Raw genomic sequence first — 22,043 nt, 5'->3', positions numbered from 1 at the left:
AGTTTTACACCTCAAAATAAAGCAAACTGCTTATACTCAGCAAAACTCTAAAGAACACCTCACAAGCATTAGAAGCTTTAAAAAATATTTAAATGAAGTTAGGGCCGAACTCTTAAAAATAGAGCTGCCATAATGACTAACTGCTCCTGCTCCTCCATCACCTGGGTTATAAGAGAGTCCCTGACATACGTTGTTTACAAAGGCAGGGTCTCTCCTAGACTGTTTGACAGGTTTGGAAACCGTAGACATTATCTTAAGATACTATCTTGTGGGTCAGTATAATCTTTACTTTGTGTTTTTCTCTTTATGTCCACTAATGTTTATGCTACCTCATGCCTGCCAGCCTTCCTGTAAAACCATACTGTGGGCCACTCAACCGACTCTTGGGTAGACTAACAGCTGTACCCCCACACCATCCCTTATCAGCTTAAAGAAGCCGGAACGGTCATCGTCCCTGTTTCCTAACAGCAGTTACAGGCCCCACTTCAGGGAAGAAATAAATAGGGAAAGGGTTGACATTAGGTAGGGAGAGATAAAGGACCTTCAGGGAGGCAGACTGCAGCTGCAGGTGGGAAGCAAAAGAAGCAGATGGGGTTCTCCCTTTATGAAATCCTTTATGGGTGCCCTCCCCCCATTATCAAGGGCATAAGAGGAGATCTAAATGAGGTAGACAATCTAACACTAAGACAACAGATGTGGGCCCTCGGCTCTACACTAACCACCTTACACCACTGGGTCAGGGATATTACCTGTGAATCTGAACACAGATGCTCACCCCTTTAAACCAGGAGATGCAGTATGGATAAAGGAGTGAAATGTCCAACCCCTAAAGCCCCCTCTGGAGGGGCCCATTCACTGTTATTTTGTCCACCCCTATTACAGTAAAAGTGGCCAAAGTGGGTCCCTGGATTCACTACAGCAGAGAAAAGCTGGCATCTCGAAACTGGGAATGCATTCCTGGGCCTTCAACGCCATACAAGCTGACCATACAGAAGAAGATATCTGCAACTCCAGAGGCTTGGGGAGACTGCAGCCCTGCTTTAGTCACTCTGGAAGCTGACTAATCTACACACAGCAGAAGCTTAAGGAATCGATGGTTTGGTGAAACAAAAGACTGTCCTTATTTTCCAGATCTATTTCCTTACTGTGATGCACTGTCATGTCCTCTGTTTCTCACTATTATTGTGATTCTTTCTCTACTCTTTGCCATAGGATTGGCCGAGGCCACCCCGGCCAGCTGGAAATGTGGGGAGAGGTTTCTGTTAACACTCACCTTCCTTTTGTGGATAGGATACTTTGATGGTACCAATGCTGGGAAACAATGGCCATGAGAGACTAGAAAATCAGATCCCCACAAACCTTACAGTAAAACAAAATACCCCAGTCCTACTACCGGGGTTTGGCTTCCCAAAAGCTCAATTATTGGGAAAGACTGTCTTGTCTAGTGGGGAAAAAATTCATCACCATCTGTTAAAAACTTAACATGCCTAGGCCAAAGATTTTATAACTCAAATGCCCAAAAAACCCAATGTTGGGGAACCCCAGATCACCGTAAGCCAGATCCCCACCACTTATCTAACTTCTCTCATCTCCAAGAGGCTGAAGACAATGTCAACGCAGCCATCAAATGGTGGGCCCCAGGGGGACTACACTAGATGTGAAAAAGGAGCGCCTATATAGTACCTCCCTAGTCTGGTCAGGGTCATATGTGCTGGAAACTATTCGTCCATGTCTTCCTGATCCCACTTGCCAGAGGGAAACATTTGGGAGCCCAAGTGTATGGACACAAGGAGACTAAAAGGAAGCAGGGTGCCTTACAGATTGGTAATTAAAAAGATGATAAATGGCCTCCTGAGCATATAATCCAATATTATGGCCCTGCCACCTGGGCAGAGGATGGGTCTTGGGGCTACCACACTCCTATTTATGTGCTAAACCACATAATCAGACTGCAAGCAGTTGTAGAAATTATAACCAATGAAAATGCCAGAGCTCTTAACTTACTAGCCAAGCAGCAAACCAAAATGTGCAATGCCATCTATCAAATGCCACCTATCTACCTGCTTGCTTCTGAGGGAGGTGTTTGTGAAAAATTTACCCTGAGGAACTGCTGCCTACAGACAGATGATGAGAGGAAAGTCACAGAGGAGATCACAGATCAATGAGAAAGGTTACTCATGTCCCAGTTCGGATCTGGAAAGGTTGGGACCCCGGGGAGTTATTTGGAGGATGGTTTTCAACTCTCAGGAGATTCAAAACCCTCATGGGAATTATCCTCCTAATTTTGGGAGGGTGCTTAACCTTACCCTGCTTAGTTCCCTTGGTTGTACGGTCCGTCTCCAGTCTCACTGAGGCCATGATTTAAAAAGGACAGCCACTCAAAAAAAAAAAAACAAGAAGAAGAAGAAGAAAAGCAGGGGGGGCGCCTGGGTGACTCAGTCGGTTAAGTGACTGACTTTGGCTCAGGTCATGATCTCGCAATTTGTCATTTCAAGCCCTGCGTTGGGCTCTATGCTGACAGCTCAGAGCCTGGAGCCTGCTTCGGATTCTGTGTCTCCCTCTCCTCTTCATGCTCTGTCTCTCTCTCTCAAAAATTAATAAACATTAAAAAATTTTAAAAACAAAAAAGGACGGCCACTCATGTAATAATGTTATAAAAATATAAACCTCTTGGGGAGCCTGGGTGACTCAGTCAGTTGAGCATCTGACTTCGGCTCGGATCATGATCTCATGGTTCATGGGTTTGGGCCCGCGTCGGGTTCTGTGGTGACAACTCAGAGCCTGAAGCCTGCTTCGGATTCTGTGTCTCCCTCTCTCTCTACCCTCCCCAGCTTGTGCTCTGTCTCTATCTCAAAAATAAATAAATATTAAAAAAAATTTTTTTTAAATATATAAACCTCTAAACCAAGATGATGCTCTATGAAACAAAATAGAGAAGTCTGAGCATCAAAGGTGGAAATGTTTCTCTCCCTAAGGAGAGAAAAAAAGAGAAAAAAGAAAGAAAAAACAAAAAACAAAACAAAAAAACTTTAAGGTAACCTGGCTATGTGCCTATGTGACAACATCCCTCATGACCTTGTAAACGAAGACTACTTAATTAGACTACGTGTTTGTGTGTGTTACCATATATGGGAGACAAAGAAATAGAAAATGTATAAAAAAAATTATACCACAAGACATTCGGGGTCCAGTTCTTTGGGTACAAACCCAACTGAGTGGTGCCGGCAGAAATAAAGTTGCTTCCTGGGAAGGTAAGCCTCGGTGTCACGATTCTGTGTGAGAATTCTGCTACAAAGAGACTAAGAAGCCAACAACTAAATGCAAAAGGTATCCTAGATTCTTTTTCTTTTTTTTAATCTTTATTTTTGAGAGAGAGACAGACAGAGCATGAGCAGGAGAAGGGCAGAGAGAGAGAGGGAGACACAGAATCTGTAGCAGGATCCAAGCTCTGAGCTGTCAACACAGAGAGCCTGACATGGGGCTCAAACTCATGCACCATGAGATCCTGACGTGAGCTGAAGTCGGACGTTTAACTTTAACCCCTAGACTGGATTCTTGAATGGAAAGAAATTTCATGGAAAAGCTGGGGTAATATGAATAAAATCTACAATTGTATTCATAGGACTGTGCCAATGTTAATTCCTTAGTTTTGATACCTGTACTTTGGTTATAAAAAAACGTTATCATTACAGGAAGCTGGATAAGAACTCTATACCTCTATACTATCTTTGTAACTCTTGTGTAAATGTAAAATTACTGAAAAAACAAAAACAGCAGCAGCAGCTATGCTTGGCCCACATGTATAGACAGCCCCACAGGCTCACTACCATCCCCCAGTGGCCCACTCCACAAGAAGCTGCTTTTTCTTCCTTTAATCCTTTATCCATAAGCTTGGGAAGTTGTCATTTCCCAAACCCTTCCCCAGTTTTACCGAAGATTTTCCCCCAAAGGCACAGTGGACTGACACAGTACCTGTTCCCCAGCAAGGCAATGGCACAGAGGTCACCCTTCTGTACCTGAGGCAGACCAGCAGGGGGCACCACGAGTCCTGGCAGCATCAAATCTGTAGCAAACAAACAAATGCATCACAACCTGTATTCTGCCTCTAAACAATTCCAAGTTCTACTTCATCATTTATTCATTCATTCAACCTACAAACCTTTATCAGGTATCAGCAAGGTTATTCATAATGAAAATTAAAAGATGGCAACCCGAGTATCACACCATTTCCCTAGGGGGGCTAGTGGTCCAACTGAAGCACCAAGGCCAGTTCCATGACCTATCTTATTCTGGTTTCCCAAATTTAGCTTACTGACTTAAAGGACAGCATATGGCAGTTCACAAACTGTTTTCTCATTGAAGTACAAAGTACAAAGCTGATTGAAGCCTTTCAACAGCGTCGTAGACGCCCAGGGACCTCATGGAAGCAGTCAAGAGAGAGATGAAACGCAAACGGGGGTAAAATTCCATTTTTCTACCATATGAACGCAGGAAGCGGGTACATTTATTGGAGTAGTCGGTCCTTCCTAAGCGGGTTTCAGTCGATAGCCAGAATATAGGGAAATCTTCTTACCTGCTCCCCCCACCAGTTTTTCAAGCACCGGAGGCCACGTTGTGAAAGCTGGGAGAAGGTCAGGATAGGACCACAAGGTATACACTGCCCAAAAAGAGACACAGATTTATTGCCAAAAAGTCAATCCTCTGGGGCACTGGCAAAGCCAAACGCGAAGGCCACTTTAATTCAGGGACAGTAAAGGAACTCAACTCAAAACTAGAGAAGAGGCTGTGAGGCCCAAAGAGGGTTCATTCTGGTCTTTTTGTGTTTTTTTTTCAAATTTAAATGTATTTATTTAAATTCAAGTTAGTTAACATACAGTGCAGCCTTGGTTTCTAGGGGTTTCGTTCTTAAAATAGGCAGATTCTTTTTTTTTCTAATATACCTTTTTATCTTTTAATAATCGCAATATAAGCGATTACAAATATACATAAAAATGCTTACAAATCACATAAACATATTTATACCATTATACAGCCATATAAAATGGAAATATGGAAGGATAAATATTAGGGTATCATCAAGAATTTCCACACTTGTGAAGGTGGTAAAACTACTAAAAAGTGAAAAAGTATACATATATACAAAATTACATGTGAATGTAATTTTTAAAAATTATAAATGGTAATCACTCTCTTGTCTTTAAAGCTCTCTCCTCAGTGACTAAGGAAATCTTCTGTGGGTATGCTTAGGAAATAACAGGGAGGCAGTGGGCCCACAGGCTTTGCTATTGGAATGAAGAAGGTAGATTCTTAAAAACCTGGATGTCACCTGAGACTGGGAGGCCCCATCATTCCACCTGATTGTAGCTGCAGAAATGCGCACAGCAGGTAAAAGCGGGGACAAACACCAAGGAGGATTCCATTTGTGACCTCAGAAACAAGTAGACTAAGAACAGGGCACCAGCCTGTAAACAATTTGGAAATTTCCGCATGTTTATTATTTGTATTCCCTCTGTTTTCATAGTGATTAGTGGTAAAAACCCTTAGATCAAAAAGCGCCCGTGTCCGTACAGCAGCAAAGTGGGGTGGGGGCAGCAGCGGCCCAAGGAGACCGCCCTACGCTGCTGTAGCCCAGCTTAGGGCAAGAAAAGCCCCAAGTGACAAAACAGGTGTCAGCAGCTAGAGACAAAAGGACCCTAGATGTCTGAGATCTGTCACAAGGAGAGAAACCAAAGGATCCTGAGAGCCAGACAGAGCCGAAGGAAGAATCCCTGGGGGGTATCTCGATGGGAGTACATCACTAAGACAGCTGGGTACGTGGTTTCATTAACCCAGCTTCTTTCCCATCACAGGATCTTTTCAGTCTCTAAAGAAAATCCTGCTAGTCATCCTTTTAGACGTATTTCTCACATGTTCTGAAATGCCACCCTTTTCGAGACCCCTGCTCCATCCCTAGTTAACCCACTAGGAACTACTATTCCTTCATCTCAGAATATCTCTTGGCAACCACGCTCTTTCTGTATTGGCCCTTTCATTCTCCCTCCTACGGCAGTAAGTTTCGACCTTGAAAGACCCAATTCTAGGGACACTGGGCCCGAAACGATTCTTACGGATGGTACTGGGAGATTTGGCACTTACTGTTTTGAGTAAGACAGGTGAATGAAAGAAATAAGGAGAAACGGATGCCAGGCAAGGATTACAGTAATGGCCATCCTGTTGCCATACCTGTCGGATACAGATTTTTCTCCACTTCGAACAGGATGGGGTTACCACCGCTCACGTACACGGTCACTGCATCCCCTCTGTGAGCATACAGTTTCACAATGTTGAGCTCCTCCTTTCCAGGTACCAACACAGAGACCTGATCTGTTCCTAGAGTGGGGAAAGCAGCCATCACATCAGCCCGAAGCTTTCTCCTGCAGAAAGCAAACCAATGAGTGGTATGAATCGTGCCTGGATGCATTTTGAGAAATGCAAAGGATTCGGAAGGACTTACTATCAAATCAAAGGGCCAAGGGAAAACTGCTTTATGATGCCCTACTCTCGTACACTCTTCCAAAACATCCTATTCTCTTTCACATCCAATGTCTCCTCTATTGTCACATATTCTTGGGGCCAAGACTTTCCATTTTACGAAGAAAGAGGGAAACTGAGATCCAGGCAGTAACCAAGTTAGCCTGACTTGGGAAATTCAGCCCTGCCTTCCTGCCTCTATGCCTAGCCCTCGCACCCACTCCCTTCTCTATATGCTTGGCAAACCTGTCCCGATGCTTAAAAAGCTATACCAGGGCACCAAGAGTGACAACTATAGAACACGGGGTCCAAAATTCGCAACGTGCTATCTGCGTTTGCGACACTGTCTGAACAGATACAGGTCTCCTCAAAACATGTCCCGTAATTCTCCCTCACCTCTCCCTCCATCTGTCTGTCTGTCTCTCCTGCCAGAAGTAATCACTAGACACTCTTCCTCCCATCGTTGTAGTTCTCGGTTCCCCATCTGATTTCTCCTCAGGGACTCTAAGCTCTTAGGAGAGTGGCACCCTGTCTGTCTGTCTGTCTTCCTTCCTTCTTGCCTTTGTTTCTTTTTTGGCGCCCTCCGCAATACCTTCTATAGATCGCAGTCAGTAAGCGCCGATCGAAGTACGTTTTCCTTTAAACGAACGACAATATCCAAAAGATAGCCTGGGAGATAAATCAGGCCTCCTCTCCCTCTTCACCCTCAAAACATGTCTATTCCAGCCTGGTCCCCTGGGGTCCCTTCCCCCGCTGGACCCCTCGGCCTCCACCCCGGGTCGGCTGAGCTAGTCCAAAAGGGCTGTGGGCCAGCCGGGATGGAGAAATGGCTGGGTGTCCTGGTGGGCGGAACAGGGCCCTTCTCTCCCTCACCTGTCCGACCCCTTGATGGCCGTGTTGGACTTGACCCGAAAGGCCTTGGCAAACATGTCTGCTGGAATGGCCTGGGGAAGAGAAGGAGAGCACAGACGCCAGGGGCCGTCAGGAACGCGACAACGCGGCACCGTCCCGACCCGCAGCCCTGGGGGCAGCCATGCTGGGGTCCGGCCGGGAAAGAGGCCCGGCTGGAAACCCGGGCCGCGCAGCTTCGCGGCTTTGGCCGCTGCCGAGACCGCGGCCGCCCCTACTGACAGGACCCGGAACTGAAGCAGGGAGGGCGGGGCCCGGGGAAGGCGGGGCGGATTCCCGCTCCGGCCCTGCGCCTGCGCGACTGGCTGGCTCCTGCACGCCTGCAGGGGTCCCGCGGTGGCTAAGGTGCCTCTGTGTATTGCCGCTCAGTAGGCGTTAGGGCGTCTTGACTTCCCTTCAGTTTAATTCAGCCCCACAGAAGTACGTGACCGTTGTGTTTTATTCGTTTCGTAGCCCTCTCGAATGGTTTTCTTAAGGGCTTTGTTTGTCTTTGCATTTAATTGCACGCTAGGAAGTCTCCGAATTTTCTCTTTTGTTTTAAATTTACATGGGGTGATAGCAATACGGGGAATCCGCCCTCGTCCAAGGTTTGCGCCTCCTGTTATGAGTAAAAACACTACAAACAATTTTCCAATCTGTTTTAAAATTTTTTTGACCACCTGTAGGTAACTTTTGCAAAGCGTTATTGCATTTTGGGTCAGGTGTTATATGGGGAGGGGAGGGTTTTCCAAAACTAATTAAATTATTCACGTTGTTTAATAGAAAAAAAAAAAAAATCTGTGAGCCAGATTAGGGTCAGGTTATGGCTTGGCTTCTCCCTAGCAATGTGATCCTGAGCCAACGACTTATTCTTTCTAAAACCCTTGAATTCTCTGAAAGATGTGCATGGAGTACCTATGTCATAGGGTTTCCATGAGAAACGATTGAAGTAATGAGTGTGATGTGCTACACAGTGTTTTGCAAATTTCCAGTCATATCTTTCAAAATTCTGACAGGTGTGAAGTTTTGGGTTTCCCTGAAAGGGACTGCTGTGTGCCCTGGAGGCATGGATTTAAAGACCTGGGGTCTTGGCTCCTACTAGGTTAATTTTTGCGCATGGGAACGGTTAAGGGCAGAGTGTCCATCCACCAGGAAATAAATACTAATTGCTCGTTCGCTGACACAGTTACACAAAGGAGGATTTCACACTGCGCCTCCAAAGATTAGGTCTCCCAGTGTCTGCCCGCCACCAGGATTCTTACAAGGGCCCCTAACGTGGCCTGGGGCCAGGCGCAACTTGGGCTCCTCCTACCCTTCTGACCTAGGAGGCCTTTATTCTCAAGCACCCCAGCGACAAGGCCAAGGTCAGAGGAGCCCAGAGGAGGGCAGTGCCAGACAGCCTTTTCCCTTCTGGCTCCCAACGCAGCCACATGTGGGGACGCTTGATCCAGACTGTGCTGTTGACCAGTGTCTACCGCAGCACAGCTACTGAGGCAGCCTCTGTGCAGGGAGCTGAGGAAGGCTAGTCAAGAGAAGATTAGAATAATAAATACGAAAACAGCAAGGTACAGATAAATGTGTAAAATCACCTCCCCTCTATATATTGAAAAAAGGAGATTAATAAACACTGGATGACAGAAACTAATAAAAATATAACTTTATTAAATGAGGAACAGATAAATGATGGAAAAAGCTTACTCTTCACAGAGCCTTGTCATGTGACTTTGACTTTTGAAACATGTAGCTGTTTTTCATATCTAAAAAGTTTAGCTTAATAGAGGAAGAAGCATGATTTAAAATTAAAATATGAATGCAAATAAATGTAAAACCGTATTAAGTTGGGAAGTGAACCAATCTGGGATAAGGATTATTTGAGGTCATTTTGGAAGAGAGTACTTACATTCAGAGTTGAACATCCTGGGACAAAATAAATGCAAAGACATTGTAACCTTCATTCAGTAGGTTACCTGGTAGTAGTAATGTTTGCATTAAACTTTTTATATTATTTTTGCAAATATTGAAATATAAGAATATGTGAGTAAAGAGAAGAGACAGAAAATGTACTAGAAAGTTTTTAACCCTGTGTTATTAAACTTGAATTGTAAGATCCAATAGAGCAAATGAATTTTATTTTTTTTTAATTATTTTTTTAACGTTTATTTATTTTTGAGACAGAGAGAGACAGAGCATGAACAGGGGAGGAGCAGAGAGAGAGGGAGACACAGAATCTGAAACAGGCTCCAGGCTCTGTCAGCACAGAGCCCGACGCGGGGCTCGAATCACAGACCGTGAGATCATGACTTGAGCCGAAGTCGGATGCTTAACCGACCAAGCCACCCAGGCGCCCCGGAGCAAATGAATTTTAAATTTCACTCTATTTCAGTCTTCTGACAAGCAAAAAGACATTTAAAGACGTTTCCACAGTGTTGAACATTTCTATTTCAACATAATTCTCTTCATAGGATGGTACAATTCTTGGGTTCTAAACACTATTTCCCAGTAAAAAGAATCAGATCCCTTTGGAAAGGTGTATGCTTACAGGTATTGGGCAGAGAAATACCCAGCGAGCCTGGAACATCATGTTGTCTTAAGAAATGCTCAAAGAATAATGGGGTATAACAAAGCAATCAGCAGCTAGTTTCAAGAGGCTCTCAACTAGCCAAATTTGGGATACTTTGAGCTTCAAAGACAATGCCTAGAATTAATTATGACAAATTGAATAAATATTCATGAATCCATGCCGATATATTGATTGATTGATTGATTGATTGATTATTTTGAGAGAGGAGAGATTGGTGGGGAGAGCGGGGCAAATGGAAAGAGAGAAAGAATCTTAAGCAGGCTCCCCACTCAACGCAGAGCCCAGAGCTCAAGTCCTGGGCTCCATCCCATGACCTGAGCCAAAATCATGTTGGATGCTCAATCGACTGAGCCACCAGGTGCCCCGGTGATACAACATTAAAAACAAAACAAAACAAAACAAAAAAAACATATATATATATATATACATACATATATGTGTAAAGCTATCAGAAATTCACTATTACCAAGTTCTTACTCTAAACATTGAAAATTAAAGATTTACCAAACCTTTTTAGTTAAAAGCTATAGTGAGTTGGCAAATTATCACTCATCTTTACACAGGAATGACAATACCTGCAGAAAAATATTAGAATTAATCTTAAAAGTCATTATTTTGCAGCCAAAAATGAAAATAAATGGTTATAGGCCATATTGGTTACAGGCCAAGTGTCATACACTGATTCCACCAGCATTAGGTGAAATGTTCTGGAGAAATAGTATTTACACCAATATTAACACCTCAGATAACTTGACAATTTTAAGAATAGTCCTTTAAATGTGAGAAAATTGACTCTCATTTGTGATTCAGATTTAGATAAATTGGCTCCATTGGAGACAGCCAGCTTACTCGTTCTAAGAATGCCACTTGATTTGATGCAAAATGAAGAAGATATCACCTTAAAATATTTTTACTTTAATTATATCTTTATTGTCATCTTTAAGTTTTTACGTTTTTGTAGAAGTTAAAAATGTTTATGTTCAATTGATGTTAACTAATTATGTTGTTTGGAATGTATGAACATTAAAATCATATTTCAGACTCTTATGGTTGAATGTTTCCAAAACTCTCTACACTAACAAAATCCTGAATGTGTCACTGGATTTGAAGATCATTACCAAAGAGGTTCTCATAGTTCTCAGCATGTACTGTCTTACTTTATCTTTATTTTAAAATAACACATTCTTGGGGTTTAAAGGTGATGTATATGAAAGATAGAAAAAGTGGAGACTGCTGGTAAGTGTAAGTTCAACACCAATTCCTACCCCTAGGTTCTCTAAATTCAACTATAGTTATTGTACACTTTTTATTTTACTTCCTGACAATCTTTGCTCTGTAAACATTTATGCAGTGTTCAAGCATTCTGTGTGTTTTTACTTGATGTATTTTTTTGTCCCTTTCATGTTATGTTTTAGGATAGTTATGCACCAGTTAGATCCAATTTCTCTTTATGATTTCTTTGAATTTTTATGTGTGCTAGAGAGTCATCTTTTAGGAGATCATGTATCCCATCGTTTTTTGGTATATCTATTGCTAGATAAGCAATATTAAGTAGTAACTGCTTACATCTTCTAACTAACAGAGGTAGGACATAGATTTTGATGTGTTTTTGAAGTGAACTTATTTTGAAGTTGTAAAGAAGTATCTTCTCCCATTTCCTCTGAAATGGATAGTTTCAGGAAGGCTCAGAAATTTGGAGGAAGACGTGAGAAAGGTAGGAGAAAGATGGATAGAAGTCACCACTGAAATGGTTGAATCTAATTTCTTGTCATAGATATTTTAAGAATAGGACATAAAGAATTTTGGTTTGCCAAGTTTTAATGAGGTACTTTTAAGATGTGATTTATTTGTCTCTCAGATTTAATTACATCATCCATATAATATTTAACACAAATTCTGATTTATGAAAGTAAATGAGCTAAATAACACTTGACAAAATAAACTGAGTTGGATTGACAATGAAAAATTCCCAATATTGTACATATTTTAGTTTTAGGACTGCATCTTAACCATTGCTTTTTACACAAACAGGATAGGTCAGCTTCCCCTCCCAACAGGTTACTCGGAATGTTTGTTGTGATGTCTGTCTACGATATCCAGCTTTACATTCAAATTCAACAGTATCCCCTGTTGGGGAATACAGTTTTTTCGTAGAAGACCATCGTAATTGTATGTTATGTCTTTCCATGGAGTCTTCTGATATTATACATACATCTGAAGGTTAAAAAAAAATGAACATAAGCATTAAGAAGTAAACAAATATTTTCCACAGAATCAGACTTTCAAGTAGAATCTTCTACACTGTCCCAGGGCTCTGTTTCCAAAACCTTTTCCAAACCAATACATTGAAAATCCATCACGTAGATGTAAATCACTTTAAATGATTAATGATGTAAAAATGAGGTACTGTGTTTAAGGTGTGATAATTAAATGTTATAATGAAAGATCCATCATGTCAATAACAATAGGAAGAGCTTTCATTAAAGAATATTTTGTTGCTGTTGTTGTTTGAGTGAGACTTTTTTCTAACTTTATTTCTTCACAGATTAATATTTAGTAGACAAATATTTGACAGAATGGTTGTGGTTAATCCATGAATATTCTGTTAATAACAGGAAAACACCTTTCTCATTATTTCCCAGGATCCAGGTGAATATTAAAATATTTACCTAAGCACTTTGGTGGTTCTGACCACTGTCCATATCTGCATGTGATGACCTTGTTTCCCTCAAGCACATACAAGGACTGGCACTGGTACTCAACAGATGACCCTGGAGCATATTCTGATTTTGGGAATGTGGTCATGTCTCCATTGTCAATAGGCGGAGGGGGCCCACAGTTTTCATTAGGATCTAAAAAGATATTATTTGATTTATTGAAAGTGCAAAGAAAAACAGGTTAACGTAAAGTAAATAGAAATGTACCACAATATACGATATCAAGACTTGTGATTTCTGCTGACAGAAATGATTCATTGGAGAAATTCTAATCACTTAAACTGAGAAGAACACTTTTAAGCACTTCCTTTAATCCCACATGAAAGTACACATAAAGCATTAACAAATATGTCTGCTTTGCAGTATTCTGGTATTAAAAACCATTTTTCCTACTGAATAAATGCCAGACGGATAGCTAATATACACAAAGAAATTTTTCTCATAGTTACAACATACTGCATGGTCTACTATGTATTGATTTTCATTGTTATTACAAAAGAAACATCATTCTTTAATTACGTCAAAGAATTACAAATCTATATAATGTGAAAGGCAATTGCTGGCCTCCCATTCTGGACATGATGACGTAGAAACATTTCTGCTTATCCCTTCTGTTAAGTAAAACTAAAAACCCTGAACACATTATAAAAACCAACATGGAGATTACGAAAGATGCAGAGAAGATATCAATCTGATAAGAGACCTTGGGATTCAAGGAATTACACAGTTCATTTGGGTTTTCATTGTGCCTTCTACGGACCCTGGACTGAGCACTGAAGAAGAATGGAACCCAGAAATGATATCAAGTTCAAGAAAAAAAAAGTTCCAAAAATCATCCACTCTATTTAGCCAAAGGCCCAGGAGAGGAGTATTCTAGCAAAACAGGTATTTTTTACAATACTTGAAATGCTCCCAAATACCATCATAAAGAAACCGAGACCAGTCCTCTCCCTGTGTGGCTCACAGATCAACAGTGATCAACAGAGGCCAAGTGAGCAGCCCAGACTTCTCTCCACACTCAGGGAATAAGACACCTCTCCACTTTCCGTGTTGTCAGTGGAGGTCAAGTGGGAAGCCTGGACTTGCACTGTGGTAGTCTTGGAGGCCTGATAAATAAGAGATGTCAATAAAATCCAGAGCCTTAAAACATAATATCCCAAATGTCTAGAATACAATTGAAAATCGCTCATTACACTAGCACAAAAACAGACACTCAGATCGATGGAACACAATAGAGAACCCAGAAATGGACCCACAAACGTATGGACAACTAATCTTTGACAAGGCAGGAAAAAATACCCAATGGAATAAAGACAGTCTCTTCAGCAAGTGGTGCTGGGAAAATTGCACAGCAACATGCAGAAGAATTAACCTGGACCACTTTGTTACACCATACACAAAAATAAACTCAAAATAGAGGAAAGACCTAAATGTAAGACAGGAAGCCATGAAAATCCTCAAGGAGAAAGCAGCAAAAATCTCCTTAACCTTGGCCACAGCAACTTCTTACTCAACGTGTCTCCGGAGGCAAGGGAAACAAAAGCAAAAATGAACTATTGAGACTTCATCAAAATAAAAAGCTGGTTCACAGCGAAGGAAACAATCAGCAAAACTAAAAGGCAACCAACAAAATTGGAGAAGATATTTGCAAACGACTTATCAGATAAAGGGTTAGTATCCAAAAATCTATAAAGAACTTATCAAACTCAACACCCAAGAAACAAATAATGCAGTGAAGAAATGGGCAAAAGACATGAATAGACACTTCTCCAAAGAAGACATCCAGATGGCCAACCGGCACATGAAAAAACGCTCAACATCACTCATCATCAGGGAAACACACCTGCCAGAATGGCTAACATTAACAACTCAGGCAACAAGAGATGTTGGCGAGGAGGCGGAGAAAGAGGATTTCTTTTGCACTGCTGGTGGGAATGCAAACTGGTACAGCCACTCTGGAAAACAGTATGGAGGTTCCTCAAAAAATTAAAAATAGAACTACACTACAATCCAGGAATTGCACTACTAGGTATTTATCCAAGGGATACAGGTATGCTGTTTTGCAGGGGCACATGCACCCCCATGTTTATAGCAGCACTATCAATTAAGAGCCAAAGAATGGAAAGAGCCCAATTGTCCATCGATGGGTGGATGGATAAAGAAGATGTGGTATATATATACAATGGAGTATTACTTGGCAATCAAAATGAATGAAATCTTGCCATTTGCAACTACGTGGATGGAACTGGAGGGTATTATGCTAAGTGAAATTAGTCAGAGAAAGACAAATATCATATGACTTCACTCCTATGAGGACTTTAAGAGACAAAACAGATTAACGTAAGGGAAGGGAAACAAAAATAATATAACAACAGGGAGGGGGACAAACAGAAGAGACTCATAAATATGGAGAACAAACTGAGGGTTGCTGGAGGGGTTGTGGGAGGGAGTTGGGTTAAATTGGGTTAAATGCATAAGGGGCATTAAGGAATCTGCTCCTGAAATCACTGTTGCACTGTATGCTGACTTGGATGTAAATTACAAAATAAATAAAGAAATAAAAAAAAAAAGAAAATCACTCAATATAGGGGCATCTGGTAGCTCAGTGGGTTGAGCATCCAACACTTCTTGATTTTGGCTCAGGTCATAATACCACAGTTCAAGAGTTCGAGCCCTGTGTTGGGGTCTATGATGGCAGAGAGGATCCTGCTTGGGATTCTCGCTCTCACTCTGCCCCTCCTCTGCCTGTGTGCTGGTGTGAGGACTCTCTCGCTCGCTCTCTCAAAATAAAATTTTAAAGAGAGAGAAAATTACTTACCATACCAAAGACCAGTAAAATCTCAAAAGAGAAAAGATAATCAACAGATGGCAACACTTAAATGACACAGATAATGGAATTATTTAGTGATGGCTTTTAAAAATCCAATGGGAATTACAGCACAGAAAAAAATAATAATGGATTGTTAAAAATCCTCACTGGATGGGCTCTATCATGGATTACAGATGACAGAAGGATAAATCAATTTGAATATACAATACAGATTGCTCACTTTGAAAACAGACTGAAAACAAAAGTGGACAGGGTCTCAGGGACCAGTAAGAGTATATAGTAAAGCATGGACAACCAGAAAGAGAAAAAAAGGGGTTACAGATGAAAAAAAAAAAAAAAAAAAAAAAAGAGACTTCCAAAAATAATGGCTGAAAATTTCCCAAGTGGGCGCAAGGCAGAAACATTCATATTGAAATAGCCAAACAGGATAATCCTAAAGAAATTCAATCCAAGATACATCATAATCAAACTGAGGAAAACTAAAGAAAAGGAAAAATCTCAAAAGCAGCTACACAGAAATTAGGCAAACCTCTAAGGGAAAAAGGGTTCAAGTGTCCGTGGGGTTCTCATCTGTGTCCATCGAGCCAGAGAGAAGTGACAACATTTTTCAAGTGCTAGAAGAAAAGATACTGTCATTCCGAATGCTATATCCAGTGATGCCATCCTTAGGATATAAGGGAGAAATTAAGACGTTCTGAGACAAAGGAAAACGGGGAAAATATCTCCAGCAGATCTATCTTTAAAGAATTGCTAAAGGAATTCTTCAAACAGCACCGAAAAGATAACAGAAGGAGGACTGAGACTTCATGCAGGAAGAAAGAACAAGGGAAATGAGAAAAATAAGGGTAAATATAATAGACTCTTTTTCATAAGGAGTTTGTTGTATTTGATGTTTGGGCAACATTGTATCATTTCCTATAGTGCTCAATATAAGTAGAAGCAACACTAAAGACATTTATGCTTACTAAGGAAAAAAAAAAGCATTTATGTTTAAAATGTGGGGAGGGTAAGGGGTGCTTGGGGCTCAGTGAGTTAAGTGCCTGACCCTTGATATCAGCTGAGGTGTTGTGAGTTCAAGCCACACGTTGGGTTCCACACTGGATGTGAACACTACTTAAAATAAAATAAAATAAAATAAAATAAAATAAAATAAAATAAAGTAAAATAAAATAAAATAAAACAAAACGTGGGGAGGGTAAATGGACCTAAATGGAAGTATGGTTTCCACATTCACGTGAGGTCGTAAAATGTCAAGACCAGGAGGGAATGATAAGCTATTATGTAGATCTTAATACCTAGGGCAACCACTCATAAAATGATACAAAGAGATATGCCCCCAAACAATGCAGATATACCAAAATGGAAGTTATCTTAAAATGTTCCAAAAGTCCATATAGATAATAAGAAAAGGAAATGGGAGTGAAATACAGGGAACACAAAATAAATAAAATGCCTGGCACAGCCCCTAATCTATCAAATATTACTTTAAGTGTAAGTGGGTTAAATACTTCAGTGAAAAGACTAAAATGGCAGAGTGCACACATAAACAAGATCCAACCATAGGGCGTCTAAAAGAAACTCACTTTAAACATGAAAAACGTAGGTGGGATCAAAGCAAAAGACTGGGAAATATGAATGCCAGGAAAAGGTGATTTGAAAAACTGGTGGCTATATAGTATCTGCTTTGTTGGCTCCTCTTCTCTCCTAAACTCTGAATATGCGAGTGTCCTGTGACCAAGTTCTTAGACCTTTTCTTCTGTATACACTAATTCCCAGGTTGAACTCAGCTAGTAACCTTCTTTAAATATAATCCACAAGCTGAAGTAGCCCAAAATTGTATCCCGGTCTATGATCACAATCCAGCTGCTGATTCTGTCTCCAAGTGAAATTTTTATAGGGCTGTCAAATGTCCACAACGTATCTTTAATACACTTATTCCTCAGGAAACAACCAAGTGTCTTAATGCTTAAGATAGAGAATTTTCCATGATTCCAGGTGTGCTAATCTGGTCAAATCCTTCATAAAATAAATATGTCATATCACTTACGCAGTCCACAAAAAGAAAAAATTGGAGTTTAAGCACCATCATTTCATTTAAGATTAAAAGATGATTCTATAATAACTACTACATTATATATTTATGTTAACATATTTAGTCCCTAAAACATTCTCTAAAGTTTGGGGAGGAAATAAGATACTCTAACTAGGCACTGAGGTGGTTGTGTCCAGCTCCCATTTGAACATATCACTTTTCTGCCCCATCCAGGTCAAAAGGTTTGATGCATTCATGACGTGCCCTCTGACCAGATAGATACTTAGGCATCTCTTCTAGCATAATAGCATGTTTCACTCTGGGTGGATTCCCACAGGAAATACCTGGATAGAAAGAAAAAAAAGTCGCATCTCTCACACAATGATCAGTTTGAGTAGCAAATCAACGAATGGGATTCCAAATAGATCTCTAAGAGGATTTTAAATCAACAGTTAATCTGTCATGAAAGGCTGCTAATTTTAAGAAATTTACATATAAGATTGAAGAAAAGGAGATAAAGCAATATCTTTTATTTTATAAGACTTAAACTTGTATGAAACTGAGAGTTTTTCTGGACATATCCCTTAGGGTCTAGTCAAATCACTCTTCCAAATTATGTATTTTCAAAATGAATTTACAAACCACAAGAAAATCAAAATAAAAACATTATTCGACATCAGAATTTGGCTTGCAATTATCCTGTTTATGAATGGAATTTTAGGCCTTTAGAAAAATAAACACAGCAGCCACTTCCTTAGAGAATAAATGAAGAATTAACACGCTTTGAAGAATACCAGAGCTGAAGGAAAAAGATGATTAACTGAGAGTACAAACAGGAGATGAGTGGCAAAATAACAGAAAAATAAATGTATAATTGACAAAAACAGCCTTCAATGATTCTTTTTTGCAAACGCTTAAGGACATTTCAATGCATAATGTATAATTCACCAGTGAGATTCAGGTGGACGTAAATGTAACAGGCTATAGGGATGGTTCCTAGACTGGAGTATACACTGAATCCCTTGGGAATTGTTAAGACACTTTCAGGGTTGCAGCCCCAGAGTTTTTGCCACCACAGGTCTGAGCAAGCCTGTGAATTCACATTTGCGTTTCTAACCATTTCCCAGAAGATGCTGATTCTGTTCTTCCAGAGACCACAGTTTGAGAACCACTGGGCTTTCAGATTGACCACTGAGTACACAATTCTATCCCTTTATGTTAAAACATAAACTTCTTCGACCTGGCCTCCAAGAATAATCCATGTCCATTTCATAAGTGCTGTTAGAAGGAATTGCATATTATATTAGTGAAGACATTTTGACAAATAGGTTTCAAAATTTCATTGAAGTACCTCTGCATATTGGCTTTCCTATCCATTGGCTGTTAATACACTGGATAGTATTTGGTCCATCCAAAAGGTAATTATTTGGACATTTATAAGTCACTTTTTCTCCTGACCTATAGAACGTCTTCTTCGGGCCTATGGGTGTGGCATTACCGAAGTCGGGTAAGCTAAAACAATCCGTGTCTGAAAGAAAAAGAATATGTACTTGTTCAGTAAATATTTTAAAATACATAATGGCTAATAACTATAATGTAGAATAATAGGTACACATCGAACCAATGAATACCTTGCAAAATTTTTCTTATACCTTGAAAAAATATGTTAGAAGTCTTGCTTATTATATTGAACAGTCCTATGTTTATCAAAGTATAACATGGGGATGATGACATCGTAAGCCTGAAGAGATATGGATACATGTAATGCTTGAGATCACACTTCTTGCATTCAAATTCTTTCTTGCCCATACAAGCCATCTGCCTTATGTATGTATTTGTATTTTCACCTCTGTCAAAATCGGTTACCTTTATTCATGTCAAACATCTCAGAAAACTATATACATACAAGGAGATAACTGACAGACTAACAGTAAATTGAATAATGATGGGATTGATGAGCAGGGACCAGCTGTGACACAGGAACAGAGATGAGAAGTCTGAGGATGCGTATCACAGGAGGTCTAATGTGCACACACGGTGACATGAAAGTGAAAGAATTTGGCTCATGCTGTCACACTTTTATTATTACTACGGCTATTAATTCTCTACTAGAATCCACAGCTTCCCAGAGATACCCTGTTGAATTCTGGAATTACTGCCTAGTTTCATATTTGTACCATTTATGCTCTGAATTAAGAATAGTTATCAATCGCAGAGGAAAATTAAATACACTATACTTTTGCACTCTGGTGGATGGGACCATTTTCCTCCTATACATCTTATGAATGCAGGTCCATTAATCTCAAAACCTTCGGTGCATTTGTACGTTACTTCTTCTCCATATTGGTAACTGTCTGACACGTGAGATAGAATACCATGTGGAATCAAGGGTGGTGGCGCACAAGAAAGTCCTAAAAAAAGAAGGAGACAAAGAAAGAATGACTCCATGTTTTACTAAATCTGAAATTTAATTTTATGTACGGGTTTCCATATTTGGCAGTTTTATTTGAAAAATATGATAACACAGGATCTGTAATCACATCACAGAGACGGTGTGCAAATGCTTCCTAAAATCATTATTCTGATGTGTATCCAGCTGGCAACCTGAGTAGGAGCTTGAAACTAAACATGTCAATATATTATCGGCCGTAGCGACTTCTTTCTAGATATGTTTCCTGAGGCAAGGGAAACAAAAGCAAAAATAAACTATCGGGACTACATCAAAATAAAACACTTCTGTACAGTGAAGGAAACAATCAACAAAACTAAAAGGCAAGCTACGGAAAGGGAGAAGATATTTGCAAATGACATAGCTGATAAAGGGTTAGGAACCAAAACATATAAAGACCTTATAAAACTCAACATCCGAAGAAAGTAACCCAATTAAAAATGGGCAGAAGGCATGAACAGACATATATCCAAAGAAGACATACAGACAGCCAACAGACACATAAAGAGATGCTCAACATCACATTGATTATCCTGGAAGTGCAATTCAAAACTGCAAGGAGATATCACCTCACACCTGTCAGATAGGCAAAAATCAACACACAAGAAACAACAGGTGTTGGCGACGATGTGGAGAAAGGAAAACCATCTTTCACTGTTGCTGTGGGAATGCCAACTGGTGCAGCCACTCTGGAAAAACAGTATGGTGATTCCTCGAAAAGTTAAACCATAGAACTAGATCCAGCAACTGCACTACTAGATATTTACCCAAAGAATACAAAAATACTACTTCAAATGGATACATGTACCTTGATGTTTATAGCAGCATTATTTACAATGGCTGAGATATGGAAGCAGCTCAAGTGTCAATTGATAGATGAATGGAGAAAGAAGAGGTGGTATATATATACAACGGAATATTATTCAGCAAGAATGAAATCTTGTGATTGGTAATGACACAGATGGAGCTAGAGAGTATAATGCTAAGTGAAATAAGTCAGAGAAAGACAAATAACATGATTATACACACACACATGTGGAAGTTCAGAAACAAAACAAATGAGCAAAAGGGGGAAAGAGAGAGAGGCAAACCAAGAAACAGACTCTTAATTATAGAGAACAATGTGGTTACCAGAAGGGAGGTGGGTGGGAGGATGGGTTTAATAGGTGATGGAGATAAAGGAGAACACTTGTTTTGACCATCAAGTGTTGTATTGAAGTGCTGAATCACCATATTCTACACGTGAAACTAAGATTACACTGCATGTTAACTAATTGGAATTTAAACTAAAACTTAAAAAATAAAAATAATAAAAATTTCAATATATTTATGAAAGAGACCATCAGTGTTTCTCAAACCAATAGTGAATAATAAAAAGAAGAGCATTGAGAAGTAATCATCTTAAGTACTATATATTGTAAGAACTTAGAAATGACATTACAGGAAAGAGAAAACAAATTAAAAAAAAAAAAACTCATGGCAAAGCAAACGAACAAGTTCTATACATGGGAAAGGAATATGAATAGGTAGGTTTAACTTAATTGTGCTACACATCTAGTTTTCATTAAACAATTGCCAGAATTCAAAGTGAGTCTGTAACGAGTCAATGAAATTAACACAAAGAGGATAGACTTGATGATGCAAAGATTGTTGGTAAAGTACATAAATATATAAATGATTTTAGATATTTAGCTGTAAGTGATTCTATATATTTAGAAACCTAAAGGATTCTTTCTCATGAATTTGATGACAATTGATAATGCTTAATGGATTATATCGAAAATAGAACTGTGGTTTCTATACTGTCCTCACCTACACACCGAGGTGGAGAACTCCATTTTCCCATGTGGCACGTTATCTCATCTTTTCCAGATATCCTGAAACCATCCTCGCAAATGTAATTTAATTTGGTGCCATGTACATAAACCTCAGGTTTCAATGTTTCGTCCATCTCTTCTGAAAACTGAGACGATTTAATGGTTCCATGTTCTATCTGAGGTGGTTGAGGACATGGGCTTTTTTCTGTATAAAGAACA

The 22,043-nt window shown here is 39.9% G+C and overlaps 2 protein-coding genes across 9 annotated transcripts in view; both read right to left on the bottom strand.

The window, feature by feature from the left end:
- Positions 1-7,610, bottom strand: part of EIF2D (eukaryotic translation initiation factor 2D) — a 28,948-nt gene extending 21,338 nt beyond the window's left edge. Inside the window, exons 1-4 of one of the 8 annotated variants that reach the window (XM_019434019.2) lie at positions 7,384-7,610; positions 6,223-6,413; positions 4,574-4,657; positions 3,973-4,063 (exon numbers count right to left, since the gene is read on the bottom strand). In XM_019434019.2, coding sequence (XP_019289564.2) covers positions 3,973-4,063; positions 4,574-4,657; positions 6,223-6,413; positions 7,384-7,439 — 422 coding nt within the window. In that variant the 5' untranslated portion in view covers positions 7,440-7,610. Of the gene's footprint in view, positions 1-3,965; positions 4,067-4,573; positions 4,658-6,222; positions 6,414-7,383 lie in introns of those variants that run through there. The other 7 variants (XM_019434009.2, XM_019433981.2, XM_019434000.2 and 4 more) reach the window with 7 other exon arrangements.
- Positions 7,611-11,857: 4,247 nt separating this feature from the next.
- LOC109257729 (complement factor H-like) overlaps positions 11,858-22,043 on the bottom strand; it is a 37,045-nt gene continuing 26,859 nt past the window's right edge. The window contains exons 12-16 of the mRNA XM_053909483.1: positions 21,820-22,029; positions 19,796-19,969; positions 18,910-19,086; positions 12,649-12,831; positions 11,858-12,193 (exon numbers count right to left, since the gene is read on the bottom strand). Coding sequence (XP_053765458.1) covers positions 11,985-12,193; positions 12,649-12,831; positions 18,910-19,086; positions 19,796-19,969; positions 21,820-22,029 — 953 coding nt within the window. The 3' untranslated portion in view covers positions 11,858-11,984. The remainder of the gene's footprint in view (positions 12,194-12,648; positions 12,832-18,909; positions 19,087-19,795; positions 19,970-21,819; positions 22,030-22,043) is intronic.

Source organism: Panthera pardus, unplaced genomic scaffold (genome assembly GCF_024362965.1).
Source record: "Panthera pardus isolate Hobbes unplaced genomic scaffold, ASM2436296v1 HiC_scaffold_21, whole genome shotgun sequence".
NCBI classification, from domain to species: domain Eukaryota; kingdom Metazoa; phylum Chordata; class Mammalia; order Carnivora; family Felidae; genus Panthera; species Panthera pardus.
The sequence above is the reverse complement of the archived record's forward strand: the minus strand, read 5'-3'. Positions and strand labels throughout refer to the sequence as shown.